This window comes from Peromyscus maniculatus, chromosome 1, assembly GCF_049852395.1.
Source record: "Peromyscus maniculatus bairdii isolate BWxNUB_F1_BW_parent chromosome 1, HU_Pman_BW_mat_3.1, whole genome shotgun sequence".
NCBI lineage: Eukaryota > Metazoa > Chordata > Mammalia > Rodentia > Cricetidae > Peromyscus > Peromyscus maniculatus.
The window spans coordinates 21,019,319-21,037,510 of NC_134852.1; the positions used below are offsets into that span (position 1 = coordinate 21,019,319).

The following is an 18,192-nucleotide window of genomic DNA, read 5'->3' on the forward strand; positions in this document are numbered from 1 at the left end:
CTAACTCTCGAAGTACAAATAATTATTGTCTGAAAATAAGGTGACATGAATGAGAAAGTGTGCTCACATTCACACACCTGGAAATGGCAGAGCCAAATGGAAATCAAGCAGTGTTCAAGTCTTGTCCATCTCAGTGTCTGACAATTAGTGAGAGTGAGCCCTGAGTCAGCCTCATCTCCATCCCATTCTCAACATTTCCCATCCCCAGGTTGAGAGAGAAGCTCTGTGTTTCTTGAGAGCACCCCGAGATTTAGAAGCTGACAAGAGCAAATGGAAACCTGCAAGAGGTACCTTTCCCTGGGAGACACAGTCATAAAATATGATGGGCTGAGCTAATTATTAATGACAGACTAGTGATATGTGGGTGCCTTTTCAGTTACACAGTTACTTGATGTAGGGATCTGTGCCTCAGGACCAGTCTAAGACCATGTTAGATAGGTAAGTCGCATATAGGGTGGTACATGACAGATACATAGATAGATAGATAGGTAGGTAGATAGATGATAGATAGATAGATAGATAGATAGATAGATAGATAGATAGATTGATAGATAGATAGATATAGATGATAGATAGATAGTACATAGATGATATATATATATATATATATATATATATATGTAGATAGATAGATGATAGAGTCTATCTCCAAGTTTCCTATCATACAACTTCTAATATCATGTAATCTCTGAATTAGTAGAGGTCTTTTGTGTGTAAAAAAAGTGGCCATGCCCAATAAATAGGCCAAGGATATAAGCTGGTCACCTGAATCCCTGCAACAAAATTAGAGGGTTGGTATTTTTAGCCCCACTCCCTAACCTGTACACAGGGGAGGCAGACCAAGGGTTAAGTTGATCATAAATAGTCAGTATTTGTTTTAAGCTACATGTTTTTCTTTTTTTTCCTTTTATAATTTCAAACATATAATTTACTTTGACCAATATTTTAATCAGTCATTCCTATTTGTGCCTCCTGAGATCCCAAAAGGACAGGATTTTAGGGAACTGATGTATTAAAAATTTCATAAGCCTTTTTGGTGGAAATATAAAATGGTGTAACTGACATGGGAAAAAGCATACAGATTTTGGTGATTTGGATGGGAATGGTCCCCATGGGCTCATATGTTTGAATGCTTGATCTCTAGTTTTTGAAGCTTGTGGTGGAATTGTGTTCCCCAAAATATTGTGTACCTTATTAAATTTATCTGGGGTCAGAGAACAGAAAAGCCACTACTTAGGCAGTGATAGCACACACCTTTAATCCTAGCATTCCAGAGGCAGAAATCCATCTGGGATCTCTGCGAGTTCAAGGCCACATTGGAAACAGCCAGGCATGGTGACTCACGCCTTTAATCCCAGGAAGCAAGCCTTTAATCCTAGGGAGTGATGGTAGAAAGCAGAAAGGTATATAAGGCATGAGGAACAGAAACTAGAAGCATTTGGCCTGGTTAAGCATTTGGCTGGTTAAGCATTCAAGCTTTTAAGCAGCAGTTCAGCTGAGAGCCATTGGGATGAGGACACAGAAACTTCCAGTCTGAGGAAACAGGACCAGCTGAGGAATTGGGAACGTGAGATAGCTGTGGCTTGTTCTGTCTCTCTGACCTTCCAGTATTCACCCCAATAACTGGCCTCATGTTTGATTTTATTAATAAGAACTTTTAAGATTCCTGCTACAGGAGCTGTTTGGGAAGAATTAGGAAGCGTGCTCTTGTTGGAGGAGATGTGAGCCTTGTTGGAGGAAGTGTCACTGAGGCTGGGCTTTGAGATTTCAAAAGCCCACCCAAGGCCAGTCTCTGGTCTGCCACCATGCCCCCTACCATGATGATTACGATTATGTACTAACCTTCTGAAACTGTAAGTAAGCCCCCAAATAAATATCTTCCTTTATAGTTGCCTTAGCCATGGTGTCTATTCACAGCAATAGAACAGTAACTGAGACATAAGTTAACCCCCCCCAAGTTACACACACACACACACACACACACACACACACACACACACACACACACACACTTTTCTTACCTGATCTAGGGTAGCTCACTATGATGACATCATCATCTTTCACCAAAAAGTTCTGAGCAAAAGACAGAGACTCCACACTAAAAAAGTCAGACACCATCCGGATCCCCTCAAACAAGAAGATATTGTCAGTCATCTTGACACAGTTGTGGGCTTCAGTGAAGTGCCCAAGTGGCCTGGCTCGCTCAAGTGTTGAATGGAAGTGGCCCGTATATGCTCCCGAAGAGGCTGCTAAGAGCCCACCTGTCAAAGCAGAGCAATGCACAGTCCTCTAGAGTTACCAGAAGAACAGAACTTATACAGGTGTGAGAATTAAGATGGGTGGGGTTTTGCAGAGTGACATAATTAAATGTGACAAACCTTTCAGAGTTTTCAAGCAGTGTTGCAGTGATCTTTCTGGAATAAGCAAGCACTCCAACAGCAACGAGAGTGTCACTGGTGGACTGAAGCTGACATAATTCTTGAAAGGTTTTCGTCCCAAGTCTGGTTTGCATTTCCACTTTATACTCTAAAATGACAAGCTTGGGCAGTCAAGCAAGCAAGATTTTACATAAGCTATGTAAAATACAGAAGTAGTCAGCAGGTCATTAAGGGCAATGACCTTTTTTTTTTTTCAGTTACGTTTTAGGATCATTTTGTTCCACTTGAAGTTATCCTTTGGCAAATAGGCCATACAAGTAGAGCTTTAAGTAACTGAGAAAATAAGCCACTAGATCAACATCTAATAATGGTCTTTACTACCTCATTCTACTTCATTCCCTCCTCTTTAGCCTCATAGCACCCTAAGAATCTTCTGAAGAAGTCGGCTGATACCACCTGCTGTGTCACCTGCAGCTTGACTCTTTTTACTCTAGTTCTGATGACCCTGGACAGGGTGTCTAAGATGCATGGTCCTAAGAGAAGTCCTGCTATGATCATCCTAAGAGGCCCCATTAGCAGAGCCAGCCTGGGTCCGCATGAAGTCCCTTCATGGCCTCTCAACTCTACCTCTGGCCTTCTCTTCTCTATAACTGTTTTGTATTTTCTCATACTATTTCTGATTGAGCAGCAAAAACATAGTATTCTCCACTTAAAACAATGGATATGCCTCCCTTTTCAGCAGTAATCAAGTCCTCTGTGGTTTGGGAGGAACATTGCTGCCAATGAATCAATCTGATTCTTAAGAGTGACTATTCTTTATTGAAAAATATGTCCCCCCAAAATTGTTCTCTTGTACTCTGGCCACTTGTCCATAGTCTGTCACTGGCTGGGGCCATCTCCAAAAGGAATAATAGTCTGTTTTATTGGTGCAGGCAGTTCCATCACAGAATGATGAGGTCTGATATGTGACTAGCATATTCCCAAGTAGCACTACCAGAAGGAGATACAACAGAGCCCCTCTTGGGGGTGCTAAGTTATCCTGATGGCTGTCCAGGAATTGGAGCTGCCTTGGGACAAGTCTTTTCTCCAGACTAATTTACGTGACAGGGTCAGAGACGCTGGGTGGGAACTGTATAGTTGCACATCCACAGAACCAGAAGGACATCAGGAGGCAGAGTGGGAGCTGAGCCGTTGCCCCCATTCTGAGGTCGTTTTGAGATGCCCAGTTTCACAGAGGCCTGGCTGGGTGGGCTCTCATGGTCCACTCCTGGTCGGGCTCTACAGCAACCTTGACTTGCTCGTGCGGTGTAGCCACAGCTTGATACCTGCAGCTTTAAGAGCTAAGATAGTGCTGAGGATTGGGCAATGTTTGTGTGCAGTGTCAGCCAAGTTTTTCAAGAACTGCAAAAGGTGTGTGTGTCCATACTCTCAGAGGTCCCCTGAGGCTTTTGGGAGCAGCAGAGGTGGGTGTCCAGACAGGGTCTCAAAAGGAGACTAACTACATTTACAGGCCATGCGTTATGCCCTAAACAGTAAAAGTGGACGAATTTCTGCCCAAGGGAGGTCTCTTTCTAGGTAATGTTTGATCGGTGTAAATTCAAAGTTCTACTTAGTCTCTCAACCCATCCTAATGATTGGGGGCAGTAGCATGAGCACAAGTTCCAGGTTAATCCTCTGCGCAGGTAGGAAAGGCTTCTATTCTACTCAGCCTGCAAAAGTGCACGCCACAACCAGCAAGTATCCGTCCCCTTTGCTGGGTGGAATGTCATTGAGGACCAGTTATGGATGTTTAAATGGGTAGGAAGGACCCGCGTTTTTGTATCAGCTTGTAGGTCTGCTTGGGATTGTTCCAAGCACACTGCAGACAGGCTTTGCCAACTTGTTTGGTCAGTGTTGGTAATCTCCAGGCCACCAAATATCTTTGCAACAATTCTCATAGGGCAGATTTTCCAGATGGGTTGTTCCATGAGTTTGCCCAACTGGGCTAGGAGAGGTCATCTCAGGAATTACTATTTTTGACTCTGAGGTAACCAGCCAGCCCTCGGGTATTCAGCGGCCCTTTTTTCGGTTATTCTTTTTATTCCTTCTGGCTTCCATGAAGGGAGCTCTGGGAGCTCCAAGGGTGTAAACATATTCTCTGGGCTTAATGGAAGGGACCGTGGTGCTGTGTCTCCATGGACTCCACCTTGGCTCTTCGTGTGAGCCTAACAGTGCACCAGTGCCAGACCAGGGGCTAGGGGGTGGGGGCCGGCAGACAGCCTGAAGGAGCTGTAGGATTTTGTGTCTGTTTTAAATGTCTTTGTCCTCTGAGGGAAGAAGTCACTTTTCCCAATATATTGCAACTTTGATTCCTTTGATGTGAAAGGCTATTCCTCCTCTTGTAGGCATTGGGTCCCATTAATAAAAACTGCCATTCTGAAATGGGGAGCAGTGTGTCCCTCATGTCCAACCACGAGCAGAAAATGTTTTCTGCACAGTCGTGTACATCTACATAGTCATGAAGGAGCTCTCATCCTCTCAGGCAAGCATATAGCTGGATAACATTGCTGTCATCTGACATTATGCAGACACTAAGAGACCATGAATGCCAACACAGACTGTTATACCCAGCAAAATTCTTAATAAACATAGAGGGAGTAAACAAAATATTCCATGATAAAACCAGATTTAAACAATATCTTTCCACAAATCCAGCCCTACAGAAAGCACTAGAAGGAAAAATCCAACCTAAGGAAGTTAGATACACCCATGAAAACACAGGCAATAAATAGTTACAAACCAATAAATACCAAAGAAGGGAAACACACAACATAACTGTTAGACCCCCAAAATCTAGGGTCTCAAGTGGGCACCCCAAGAACCCAGACTCCAGTTCAGTTGATGCAACAGCAAGAGGTGTTTATTAATGCACTGGCTGTACAGTCAGGCAAACTCTGCTCCAAAGAGCAAGAGTCACCTTGTACTGTAGTCACATGGGGGATTTTAAAGGAAAAACCCACAGAAGCCATAAGATTACATTTCCCATACAATTTCGTTTCTAAGATCATGGTCTGATCACAGAGTGGTTACAGTCACATCCACATGTACATTCTTCCTGAAACCTCAAGGGTGGTATCAGGGTGGGAGTGGAGTTTACACAAAGGTCACAGTGGTCCTTTCTGGAACACTTGCAACTATCCCAGTCACAGTTGAGCACATTTCTTAACAGAAATCTTTTTACTTTGTTACATTGTTACAGGGATGGTTGAATAATGATTGAGTCAGCTTGCCCTTGGAACTAGATTTTTAGTTTCTCATTTCCTGGGCCTTGGGGGTATAAGCCTGAAGGGCTAGGGTCTTTCAACAACCACCAAAAAAATAACAGGAATTAACAATCACTGGTCAATAATATCCATTAATATCAGTGGTCTCAATTCACCTATAAAAAACACAGGCTACCAGAATGGATTCTAACACAAAATCCATCATTCTGCTGCTTACAAGAAACACACCTCAACTTCAAAGACAGACACCACCTCAGAATAAAAGGCTAGGGGAAGACTTTCCAATCAAATGGATTTAAGAAGCAAGCTGGTGTAGCTATCCTAAATTCCAATAAAATAGACTTCAAACTAAAATCAATCAAAAGAGATCAGAAAGGACATGACATATTTATCACAGGGAAAATTCATCAAGATGAAGTCTCAATTCTGAATATTTATGCCCCAAATACAAGGGCACACACATTTGTAAAAGAAACATTACTAAAGCTTAAATCACACATTAAACCCCATACACTAGTAGTAGGAGACTTCAACACCCCACTCTCACCAATGAAAAGGTCTGCCTGACAGAAACTTAACAGAGAAATAAGGGAACTTCCAGAAGTTATGACTCAAATGGCTTAATAGATATCCACAGAATATTCTACCCTAACACAAAAGGCTATACCTTCTTCTCAGCACCCCATGGAACCCTCTGTAAAATCGACGACATGCTTGGTCACAAAGAAAATCTCAACAGATACCAAAAAATTGGAATAACCTCCTGTATTTTATCAGACCACCATGGATTAAAGTTAGATTTCAACAACAACAAAAACTACAGAAAGCCGACAATCTCATGGAAACTGTATAATGCCCAATTGAATCACCAATGGGTCAAGGAAGGAATAAAGAAAGAAATTAAAGATTTCCTAGAACTCAATGAAAATGAATGTACAACATACACAGATTTATGGGACACTATGAAAGCAGTGTTAAGAGGAAAATTCACAGCACTAAATGCCCACATCAAGAAGATAGAGAAATCTCACACTAGTAACTTAACAGCACACCTAGAACCTCTAGAATAAGAAGCAAACTCATCTAGCAGAAACAGATACCAGGAAATAATCAAATTGAGGGCTGAAATCAATAAAATAGAAACAGAGAGAACAATACAAAGAATCAATGAAATAAAGAGTTGGCTCTTTGAGAAAATGAACAAGATAGACAAATACATATCCAATCTAACCAAAAAGCAGAGAAAGAGCGTCCAAATTAACAAAATCAGAAATGAAAAGGGAGATATAACAACAGACAAAGAGGAAATCCAGAGAATCATCAGGTCATACTTCCAAAATCTATACTTTACAAAATTTTAAAATCTAAAAGAAATGGATGATTTTCTGGATAGGTACCATATACAAAAGTTAAATCAAGACCAAATAAACTATCTAATAGACCAATAACCACTAAGGAATATAAACGATCATTAAAATTCTCCCAACCAAAAAAAAAAAAAAGCTCAGGACCAGATGGTTTCAACACAGATATCTACCAGATTTTCAGAGAAGAGCTAATACCAATACTCTGCAAATTGTTCTACGCAATAGAAACAGAAGAACATTACCAAACTCCTTCTGTGGGGCTAAAATTACCCTGACACCCAAACCACACAAAGATGCAACAAAGAAAGACAACTACAGACCAATCTTGTCCATGAACATTGATGCAAAAATACTCAAGAAAATACTGGCTAGTCAAATCCAGGGACACATCAAAAAAATTATTCACCATTACCAAGTAGGCTTCATCCCAGGGATGGAAGAATGGTTCAACATATGAAAATCTGTCATTGTAATACACCATATAAACAAACTGAAAGAAAAAACACATGATCATTTCATTAGATGCTGAAAAGGCCTTTGACAAAATCCAACATGATCCAACCCCTTCATGATAAAGACTCTGGAGAGATCAGAAATACAAGTAACATACCTAAACACAATAAAGGCTATTTACAGCAAGCCAACAGCCAACAACAAATTAAATGGAGAGAAACTCAAAGCGATTCCAATAAAATCAGGAATCAAGACAAGGCTGTCCACTCTCCCCATACTTATTCAATATAGTACTTGAAGTTCTAGCCAGAGCAATAAGACAACAAAAGGAGATCAAGGGGATACAAATTGAAAAGGAAGAAGTCAAAATTGCCCTATTTGATGATGATATGATAGCATACATAAGTGACCCAAAAACTTCGATCAGGGAACCAGCTGATAAACTCCTTCATTAAGGTGGCAAGATTCTGTTGTAATTATTGTTACATCTCCCCTATGTATACAAAACCTTCATTTACAATGTAATTTATTCATATTTTTAGCTTTTTAGTCTTTGATCATTTATTGAAGTTTGCCAAAATATTTCCTTTATGGTTTCTCCTGAAAGTTTATTTATTTATCCTCTAAAGCTGTTCTGTCATCCAGAACAGTATGATTTTTTACAATAGGCATTAGGTCCTTTAATTGCTCTGGGGAGGAGTTTCCCCCATGATTACAGGGAGTGACTGAACCACATTTGACATGGGGGCCTGCAAAAGGTCCCCCAAGGCATTTCCTAATGGCAAAGTGTTACCTTGTCTGTCCCTTGTTGATCTGCACTCATTGGTCCAATTCCAGCCTTTGTTGCACCTTCTGCATACTCCAGAAGTCAGTGGCCTTCTGTTGAGATTATTCCTAGAAACAAGATTGTATCCAGGAATGTCCTGTCTACAATCCCTTTTTAGGTGACCTTGTTTGTTACAATTGAAACATTTGACATTTTGATTTTTCTTCAAGCCTCTGAAAATCACCTCTCCTATCCAAGCATCACCATGGTTATACAATTTAATATTGACTGTATCTCAGATCCATTCTTCTGTGGTGCTGATACTGCCTTTAAAGGCCTAATATTCCTTTTGAATTGTGAATTAGCATTTTCAAAAGCCAAATTCCATTTATTATTTGCCTAGCTTCTGAATTTGGGATAATTCTATTTGCAGTTGAATTCAATCTTTGTAAAAAAAAATCAGTGAAGGTTTCTTTTGGGCCCTGTATAACTTTAGTAAATGACTCAATTCTCTTTCTGACTTCTTCAGTTCTGTTCCAAGCATCCAAAGCTGCTTCACAGCATAGAGCCAGGGTGTGGCCATCATATAGAGGCGGTCTTTGTCCATCAGCATAATCTCTGTCTTTAAGAAGTTGGTCTTGAGGAATTTCAATAACTCTAGCCCTACTTCAATGTTCAATGGTCCTAGCCTCATCTTTCCTCTGTAATGGAGGACCAGATTCCAATACTGCTGTAACCAAGTCTTACTAGTTTGGTGGGACAATTCTTTTACTAGTTGACCATGAATTTAACTTCTGCCTCACAAAAGGTGAATCTATATCATATGAGACTATTGCTTCCTTAAATCTCCTCAAATTTAACATTGCCACTGGAATCCATTCAGCTCTTACATAGCCTTGGGATACCTGTCATCTCACAGTTGTTCCCATAAGGAGATTGGATGAACGAAGGTTGGTTGTTTGATAACCTTGGGCTGTTCCTCTAATTTTATACTGTAATGGCGAGGTTGGTTCTCCTTTAAATTCCTCTGTCTGTGTCTGAATATCTCTATTATCTGTTTTAATAAGTTTTTCTAAGGCTTGAAACTTATCAGTCAAAACTGTGGTGATACTTGATTTGTGCTGAAATGTGGTGACATTTTATTTGTGCTTTAATAAATATAGCTTGTCTGGAGATCAGGGAAGAAGTCAGCCATTATAAGTAAACACAAAAGTCATGCAATGTTTAGCACATGCCTTTAATCCTACCACTTGGCAGACAGAGATCTTTCCTGTGATGAGTGTCCTTGATCTCTTTTGAGATGGATCCAACTCTGGACCTCCATGAGTTGAAGGCCACATTGGAAACAGAGCCAAGTGTGTTGGAACATGCCTTAAAATCAACACCAGTTAACCATGGAGGTCTGGAGGTCTGTATAGACAGACAGGAAGTGACAGAGCTGGGCAGGAAGAGGAAGTGATGTAGTTGGACACAGAGAGTAAGTCAGATGGCAGAATAGCAAGGCATATAGGCATGGGTAGAGAGGTTGTATCTCGAATTTGGAAGCTGTGAGTTGGTGAGGTAAGATTAGATATGGCTGTTGTTATTCCTCTGATCTCTCTCATGCCTTAATCCAATTTCAGGAACCATATTTTTTTATTTAATAGGATCATTTAGAATTTCATCTACAAAAAACTGAATTATTTTCTTTAGTAATTAGTTGTAGGGCTTGCTTATTATCAGTAGTAACTTTTCAAGTCCTGCATCATGGCACTCATATCAACAAAGTTTTAAGTAATGAAACAAGTATTATCAAACCAATAATGTTTATAATTGACATTACATATATCCCATCTAAGTTATTATCCTCTCATTTAATTGTTCCATATATATATATATACATATATATATATATATACATATATATATATATATATATGTATATATATATATTTATTGTTTTTCGAGACAGGGTTTCTCTGTGTAGCTTTGCGCCTTTCCTGGAACTCACTTGATAGCCCAGGCTGGCCTTGAACTCACATAGATCCACCTGGATCTGCCTCCTGAGTGCTGGGATTAAAGGTGTGCACCACTGCCGCCGCCGCCGCCGCCGCCGCCGCCGCCACCACCACCACCACCACCCAGCTTAATTGTTCCATTTTTAAATTATCCATTTTGTAATCATACAGAGACCTAACTCCCTCCATCATAATAGTGTTTTCAATTTTTTAACTTAAGAAAGACTCTCTTTTTTAAAATTTAATCCCCGCCCCCGTTAAGAATTCCCAATTGTCCCACCAAATCTGATGATGATGATTGTGAAGTGTGAGGCTGACTTCTGCTGTGCAGCACATCTGAGCAGAGAACACAGGCAATGTACAGCCTGCCTGAGGACAGCTGCCTCTGATTGCATGTCAGCAGCCTGAGGTGGGGGCCTAGGGAAAGCCACAACCCATGGGGTGGGGAAAGGAGCCAAACTGCCAGCCATCTTCATGTGCAAAAGCAGCATTTGTGATTGGTGGGAAGTGAAAGCACAGAGCTGCCTGAAGGCAGAGGTACCCAGTGGGAGGTTTTGGAATTCAAGCACCTGTGTAATTTTCTGTAGAGAGACTACAACAAAATGATCCAATACTTGCTCAGAGGGCTTGGGGAAGTAAAGGAAAAACCAGTCAGTGGTGAGGTGATTCCACTGTGTGCTTTTCTGATGCAGGGAAAGTCTTTCCAATCAAATGGTCTTAAGAAGCAAGCTGGTGTAGCCATCCTAATATCCAACAAAATAGACTTAAAACTAAAATCAATCAAAAGAGATCAAGAAGGGCATTACATACTCATCACAGGAAAGATCCACCAAGATGAAGTTTCAATTCTGAACATTTATGCCCCAAACACAAGGGCACCCACATATGTAAAAGAAATATTACTAAAGCTTAAATCACACATAAAGCCCCATACATTAATAGTGGGAGACTTCAAAACCCCACTTTCTCCACTGAACAGATCTGCAAAATCGAAACTTAACACAGAAATAAGGGATTTAACTGATGTTATGACTCAAATGGACTGAATCAATATCTATGGAACATTCCTTCCTATATAAAAGAATATACCTTCTTCTCAGCATCCCATGGAACCTTCTCTAAAATTGACCACATACTTGGCTACAATGCAAATCTCAACAGATACAAAAAAATTGGAATAACCACCTGTGTTCCATCAGACCACGAGTGTTTAAAATTAGATTTCAACAACAACAAAAATTACAGAAAGCCTACAATCTCATGGAAACTGAATAATGATCAACTGAATCACCAAAGGGTCAAGGAAGAAAGAAAGAAAGAAATTAAAGACTTCCTAGAGAGCAATGAAAATGAATATACCACATACCTGAACTTATGGGACACTGTGTAAGCAGTGCTAAGAGGGAAATTCATAGCACTAAATGCCCACATAAAGGAGTTGGAGAAATCTCACACTAGTGACTTAACAGTACATCTGAAAGCCCTAGAACATGAAGAAGAAAAGTCACCCAGGAGGAATAGACACCAGGAAATAATTAAATTGAGAGCTGAAATCAATAATAAAAAAAAAAAGAAACAAAGAGAATAATACAAAGAATCAATGAAACAGAGTTGGTTCTTTGAGAAAATCAACAAGATAGACAAACCCATATCCAAACTAGCCAAAAGGCAGAGAAAGAGCATCCAAACTAGCAAAATCAGAAATGAAAAGCAAAACATAACAACTAACATGGAGAAAATCCAGAGAACCATCAGGTCATACTTTAAAAACCTCTACTACACAAAATTGGAAAATCTAAAAGAAATGGATATTTTTCTGTATAGGTACCACATACCTAAGTTAAATCAAGACCAGATAAACTATTTAAATAGACCTATAACCCCTAAGGAAATAGAAGCAGTCCTTAAAAGTCTCCCAACCAACTCATGCAATGAGCCCAGGACCCGGCACCAACACACAGCTGCCTCCCAAACAGATCAAGCCAAATGACTGTCTCACCCATTCAGGGGGCCTGATCCAGTTGGGGGCCCCTCAGCCTTTGGTTCATAGATCCTGTGCTTCCATTCATTTGGTTATTTGTCCCTATGCTTTATCCAACCTTGGCTTCAACAATTCTCGCTCATATAAACCCTCTTCTTTCTCACTAATTAGACTCCCAGTGCTCCACCAGGGGCCCAGCCGTGGATGTCTGCATCCAGATTCCTCAGACCTTCCTTGGATGGGGTTTATGGCACAACTAACAGGGTGTCTGGCCATCCCATCACCAGAGTAGGTCAGTTCCTGCCGTCTCTCGACCATTGCCAGCAGTCTTTTGTGGGAGTATCTTTGTGGATCTCCGTGGGCCTTCCTAGCTCTCTGCTTCCTCCCCTTCTCATGTGGTCTTCATTTACCATGGTCTCCTATTCCTTGTTCTCCCTCTCTTTTCTTGATCCAGCTAGGATCTCCCACTCTCTTTCCCTCGACCATTGCCCTTCATTGTTCCCACTCATGACCAGGCTGTTTGAATCCTGGGACCTATGCAGGGACGCTTGGCTCGGTCTGGGAGGGGGGGACTGGACCTGGCTGGACTGAGTCTACCAGGTCGATCCCGGTCCTTTTGGGAGACCTTGATCTGGAGGAGGTGGGAATCGGGGGTGGGGTGGGGGGAGGGGGAGGGTGGCCAGAGTGGGAGAACAGGGGAATCTGTGGCTATTATGTTGAACTAAATGATGTTGTAAAATAAATTTACTAAAAAAAAAAAAAATCAAAAAAAAAAAAAAGAAAGAAAGAAAGAAAAAACCCAGGCCCAGATGGTCTCAGTGCAGAATTCTACCAGATCTTCAAAGAAGAAATAATACCAATACTCTTTCAATTGTTCTACAGAATAGAAACAGTAGGAACATTAACAAACTTCTTCTGTGAGGCTACAATAACCCTGATCCCCAAGCCAAACAAAGATGCAACAAAGAAAGAGAACTACAGAACAATCTCCCTCATGAACATTGATGCAAAAATACTCAAGAAAATATTGGCAAACAGACTCCAAGAACATATCAAAATAATTAGCCACCATGATCAAGTAGGCTTCATCCCAGAGATGCAAGGGTGGTTCAACATGTCTGTCAATGCAATACACCATGTAAACAAACTGAAAGAAAAAAAATCACATGATCATCTAACTAGATACTGAAAAGGCATTTGACAAGATCCAACACCCCTTCATGATAAAGGTCTTGGAGCGATCAGGAATACAGGGAATATACCTAAACATAATAAAGGCAATTTATAGCAAGCCAACAGCCAACACCAAATTAAATGGAAAGAAACTCAAAGCGATTCCAGTAAAATCAGGAACAAGACAAGGCTGTCTGCTCTCCCCATACTTATTCAATATAGTACTAGAAGTTCTAGTCAGAGAAATAAGACAACAAAAGGAGAACAAGGGGATACAAATTTGAAAGGAATAAGTCAAACTTTTACTATTTGCAGATGACATGATAGTATACATAAGTGACCCCAAAAATTCAACCAGGGAATTCATACAGCTTATAAACACCTTCAGTAATGTAGCAGGATACAAGATTTACTCAAAAAAATTAGTAGCCCTCATATATATATATATATATATATATATATATATATATGACAAATGTGCTTAGAAAGAAATCAGAGAAACATTACCCTTTACAATATCCACAAATGATATAAAATACCTTGGGGTAACTCTAACTAAACAAGTGAAGGACCTGTGTGACAAGAACTTTAAGTCCCTGAAGAAAGAAATTGAAGATGTCCAAAAATGGAAAGATCTCCCATGCTCATGGATAGATAGGATTAACATAGTAAAAATGGCAATCTTACCAAAAGCAATCTACAGATTCAATGCAATCCCCATCAAAATACCAACACAACTCTTCACAGGCCTGGAAAAAAATTTTAACTTCATATGGAATAACAAAAAACCCAGGATAGCCAGAAGAATCCTGTACAATAAAACACCCTCTGGAGGCATCACGATCACTGACTTCAAGCTCTACTATAGAGCTACAGTAATAAAAAACAGCTTGGTACTGGAATTAAAACCTACATGTGGACCAATGGAACTGAACTGAAGACCCTGACATTAATCTGCTCACCTCTGAACATATGATTTTCGACAAAGAAGCCAAAAATATACAATGGAAAAAAGAAAGCATCTTCAACAAATGGTGCTGGCATAACTGGACATCAATGTGTAGAAGGCTGTAAATAGATCCATATCTGTCACCGTGCACAAAACTTAAATCCTAGTGGATTAAAGACCTCAACATAAATCCAGTTACTCTGAAACTGATAGAAGAGAAACTAGGAAGTAGTCTTGAACATATTGGCACCGGGGATCACTTCCTAAATATAACACCAGTTGCACAGACACTGAGAGCAACTATTAATAAACGGGACCTATTGAAATTGAGAAATTTTGGTAGGGCAAAGAACACAGTAAATAAGACAAAACGACAGCCTACAGAATGGGAAAAGATCTTCACCAACCCCACATCTGACAGAGGGCTGATATCCAGAACATATAAATAACTCAAGAATTTAGACATCAAAATAACCAACAGTCCAATTTAAAAAATGGGCTATAGAGCTAAAGAGATTTCTCAACAGAAGAATCTCAAATGGCTGAAAGGCATTTAAGGAATTGCTCAACATCCTTAGTTATCAGGGAAATGCAAATCAAAACAACTCTGAGATACCATCTTATACTTGTCAGAATGGCTAAGACCAAAAGACTGAAAACAGCTTATGTTGGAGAGGATGTGGAGCAAGGGGAACACTCCTCCACTGTTGGTGGGAATGCAAACTTGTACAGCCACTCTGGAAATCAGTATGGCGGTTTCTCAAAAAATTGGGAATCAGTCTTCCTCAAGACCCAGCTATACCACCTATGCACATATACACAAGGAATGCTCAATCATACCACAAGGACACAGTCTCAACTATGTCATAGCAGCATTATTTGTAATAGCCAGAATGTGGAAACAACCTAGATGCCCTTTAACTGAAGAATGGGTAAATAAAATATGGTACATATATACAATGGACTACCACTCAGTAGAAAAAAAAAACAATGCATCATGAGGTTTGCAGGCAAATGAATGGAACTAGAAAAAAATCATCCTGAGTGAGGTAACCCAGACTCAGAAAGACAAACATGGTATGTACTCACTCATAAGTGGATACTAGATGTAAAGCAAAGGATAACCAGACTGCAACTCACAACTCCAGGGAGGCTACCTAATAAAGAGGACCCTAAGAAAGACACAGGGATCACCCAATGACAGAGAAATAGATGAGATCTACATGAGCAAACTGGGGGTTGCAGGGGTTAATGGAGGGGAAGGGTCAGGGGAAAGAGAGGTTAGGGGAGATGGAGGTCCCAGCTGGATCATCAGCATTGGGGGAGAATGGAGAGGGAGATACCATGATGAATGAAGACCCCAGGGGAATAGGAAGAAGCAGAGTGCTAGAGAGGTTCCTAGAAATCCACAAAGATACCTCCAGTATAGACTACAGGCAATGGTCAAGAGAGTCCCTGAGCTGATCTGCTCTGGTGATCAGATGGCTGAACACCCTGGCTGTCATGATAGAACTCTCATCCAGGGTCTGATGGAAGCAGATGCAGAGATCCATGGCTGAGCCCCAGGTGGAGCTCCAGGACTCCAATAGGCAAGAGAGCAGAAGGATTGTCTGAGCGAGAGATATTGAGACCACGATTGGGAAAAGCACAGGGACAAATAGCCAAACCAGTGGAAATGTATGAACTGTGAACCAATGGCTGAGGAGCCCCCATGGAACTGGACCAGGCCCTCTGAATAAGTGAGACAGTTGAATAGCTTGATCTGTTTGGGAGGCCCCCAGATAGTGGAGCCAGGACCTGTCCTTGGTGCATGAGGTGGCTTTTTGGAGCCTGGGCCTATGCTAGGACACTTTGTTCAGTCTTGGTGTAGGGAGGAGGGGACTGGACCTGCCTTGACTGAGTCTACCAGGCTGGGCTGACTCCCCAAGGGAGACCTTGCCTTGGAGGAGGTGGGAATGGGGGGTGGAATATGGAGGAAGGCTGGGGGGTGGGAGGAGGTATGATGGGGGAATCCGTGGTTGATATGTGAAATTAAGTAAATTATAAAATAAAAACATTTTTTTTAAAAAACACTCAAATTATGCTTCTAGTAAGGTAACTCATTCCTCCTCTCCCAATCCATCAATAGAAGTACACAACCATTGGGGCCCCTTAGTATCTTTACTCCTGAGGTCTGCTCTTCCCTTGTAATGTATTTTCATCTTTTTTTATTGCCTTGTTTTAATAAAGCTTCCATGTTACTTTTTACTTCTGGAAAAAAAAACAGATTTAAACAATACCTATCCACAAATCCAGCCCTACAGAAAGCACTAGAAGGAAAAATCCAACCTAAGGAAGTTAGATATACCCATGAAAACATAGGCATTAGATAATCCCACCAACCAATACCAAACAAAGAAGGGAAACACACAACACTATCAACAAAAAAATAATAGGAATTAACAATCACTGGTCATTAATATCCATTAATATCAATGGTCTCAATTCACCTATAAAAGACACAGGCTGACAGAATGGGTATGAAAACAGGATCCATCCTTCTGCTGCATACAAGAAACACACCTCAAATTTAAAGACAGACACTACCTCTGAGTAAAAGGCTGGGAAAAGACTTCCAATCAAAGGAAGCTGGTGTAGCTATCCTAAATTCTAATAAAATAGACTTCAAACTAAAGTCAATCAAAAGAGATCAGGAAGGACATTACATAATCATCACAGGGAAAATCCACTAAGATGAAGTCTCAATTCTGAACATTTATGCCCTAAATACAAGGGCATCCACATTTGTAAAAGTAACATTACTAAAGCTTAAATCTCACATCAAACCCTACACACTAGTAGTGGGAGACTTCAACACCCAACTCTTACCACTGGATAGATCTGCCAGGCTGAAACTTAACAGAGAAATAAGGAAACTAACAGAAGTTATGACTCAAATGGACTCAATAGATACCTACAGAACTTTCTACCTTAACACAAAAGAATATACCTTCTTCTCAGCACCTCATGGAACCTTCTCCAAAATTGACCACATGCTTGGTCACAAAGCAAATCTACACAACACACACACACACACACACACACACACACACACACACACACACACTGGAATAACCTCCTGTATTTTATCAGACCACCATGGATTAAAGTTAGATTTCAACAAAAACAAAATTACAGAAAGCCTATAATCTCATGGAAACTGAATAATGACCTACTGAATCACCAATGGGTCGAGGAAGAAATAAAGAAAGTAATTTCTTTCCTAGAATTCAATGAAAATGGAAGTACAACATATCCAAACTTATGGGACACCATGAAAGCAGTTCTAAGATGAAAATTCATTGCACTAAATACCCACATCAAGAAGATGGAGAAATCACCCTCTAGTGACTTAACAGCACATCTGAAATCTCTAGAACAAAAAGAAACAAAGTCACCGAGGAGGAATAGATGCCAGGAAATAATCAAATTGAGAGCTGAAATCAATAAAAATAAAAACAAAGAGAACAATACAAAGAATCAAAGAAACAAAGAGTTGGTTCTTTGAGAAAATCAACAAATAGACAAACCCATATTCAAACTAACCAAAAAGCAGAGAAAGAACATCCAAATTAACAAAATCAGAAATGAAAAGGGAGAGCAATAAGACAACAAATGGAGATCAAAGGGATACAATTCGGAAAGGAAGAAGTCAAACTTTCACTATTTGCAAATGATATGATAGTGTACATACGTGATCCCAAAAATTCTTCCAGGAAACTCCTACAGCTGATAAACTCCTTCAGTAAGGTGGTAGGATACAAGATTAACTCAAAAAAAATCAGTAGTCCTCCTCTATATAAATGATAAAAAGGGCTGAGAAAGA

The 18,192-nt window shown here is 40.3% G+C and overlaps 1 protein-coding gene across 4 annotated transcripts in view; it reads right to left on the reverse strand.

Moving 5' to 3' along the window:
- LOC143273128 (3-beta-hydroxysteroid sulfotransferase-like) overlaps positions 1 to 18,192 on the reverse strand; it is a 291,023-nt gene that overhangs the window by 272,492 nt on the left and 339 nt on the right. For 2 of the 4 annotated variants that reach the window (XM_076571518.1, XM_076571521.1), the window contains exons 1-4: positions 8,255 to 8,299; positions 7,421 to 7,498; positions 2,379 to 2,526; positions 2,022 to 2,261 (exon numbers count right to left, since the gene is read on the reverse strand). In XM_076571518.1, coding sequence (XP_076427633.1) covers positions 2,022 to 2,261; positions 2,379 to 2,526; positions 7,421 to 7,498; positions 8,255 to 8,284 — 496 coding nt within the window. In that variant the 5' untranslated portion in view covers positions 8,285 to 8,299. Of the gene's footprint in view, positions 1 to 2,021; positions 2,262 to 2,378; positions 2,527 to 7,420; positions 7,499 to 8,254; positions 8,356 to 18,192 lie in introns of those variants that run through there. The other 2 variants (XM_076571515.1, XM_076571524.1) reach the window with 2 other exon arrangements.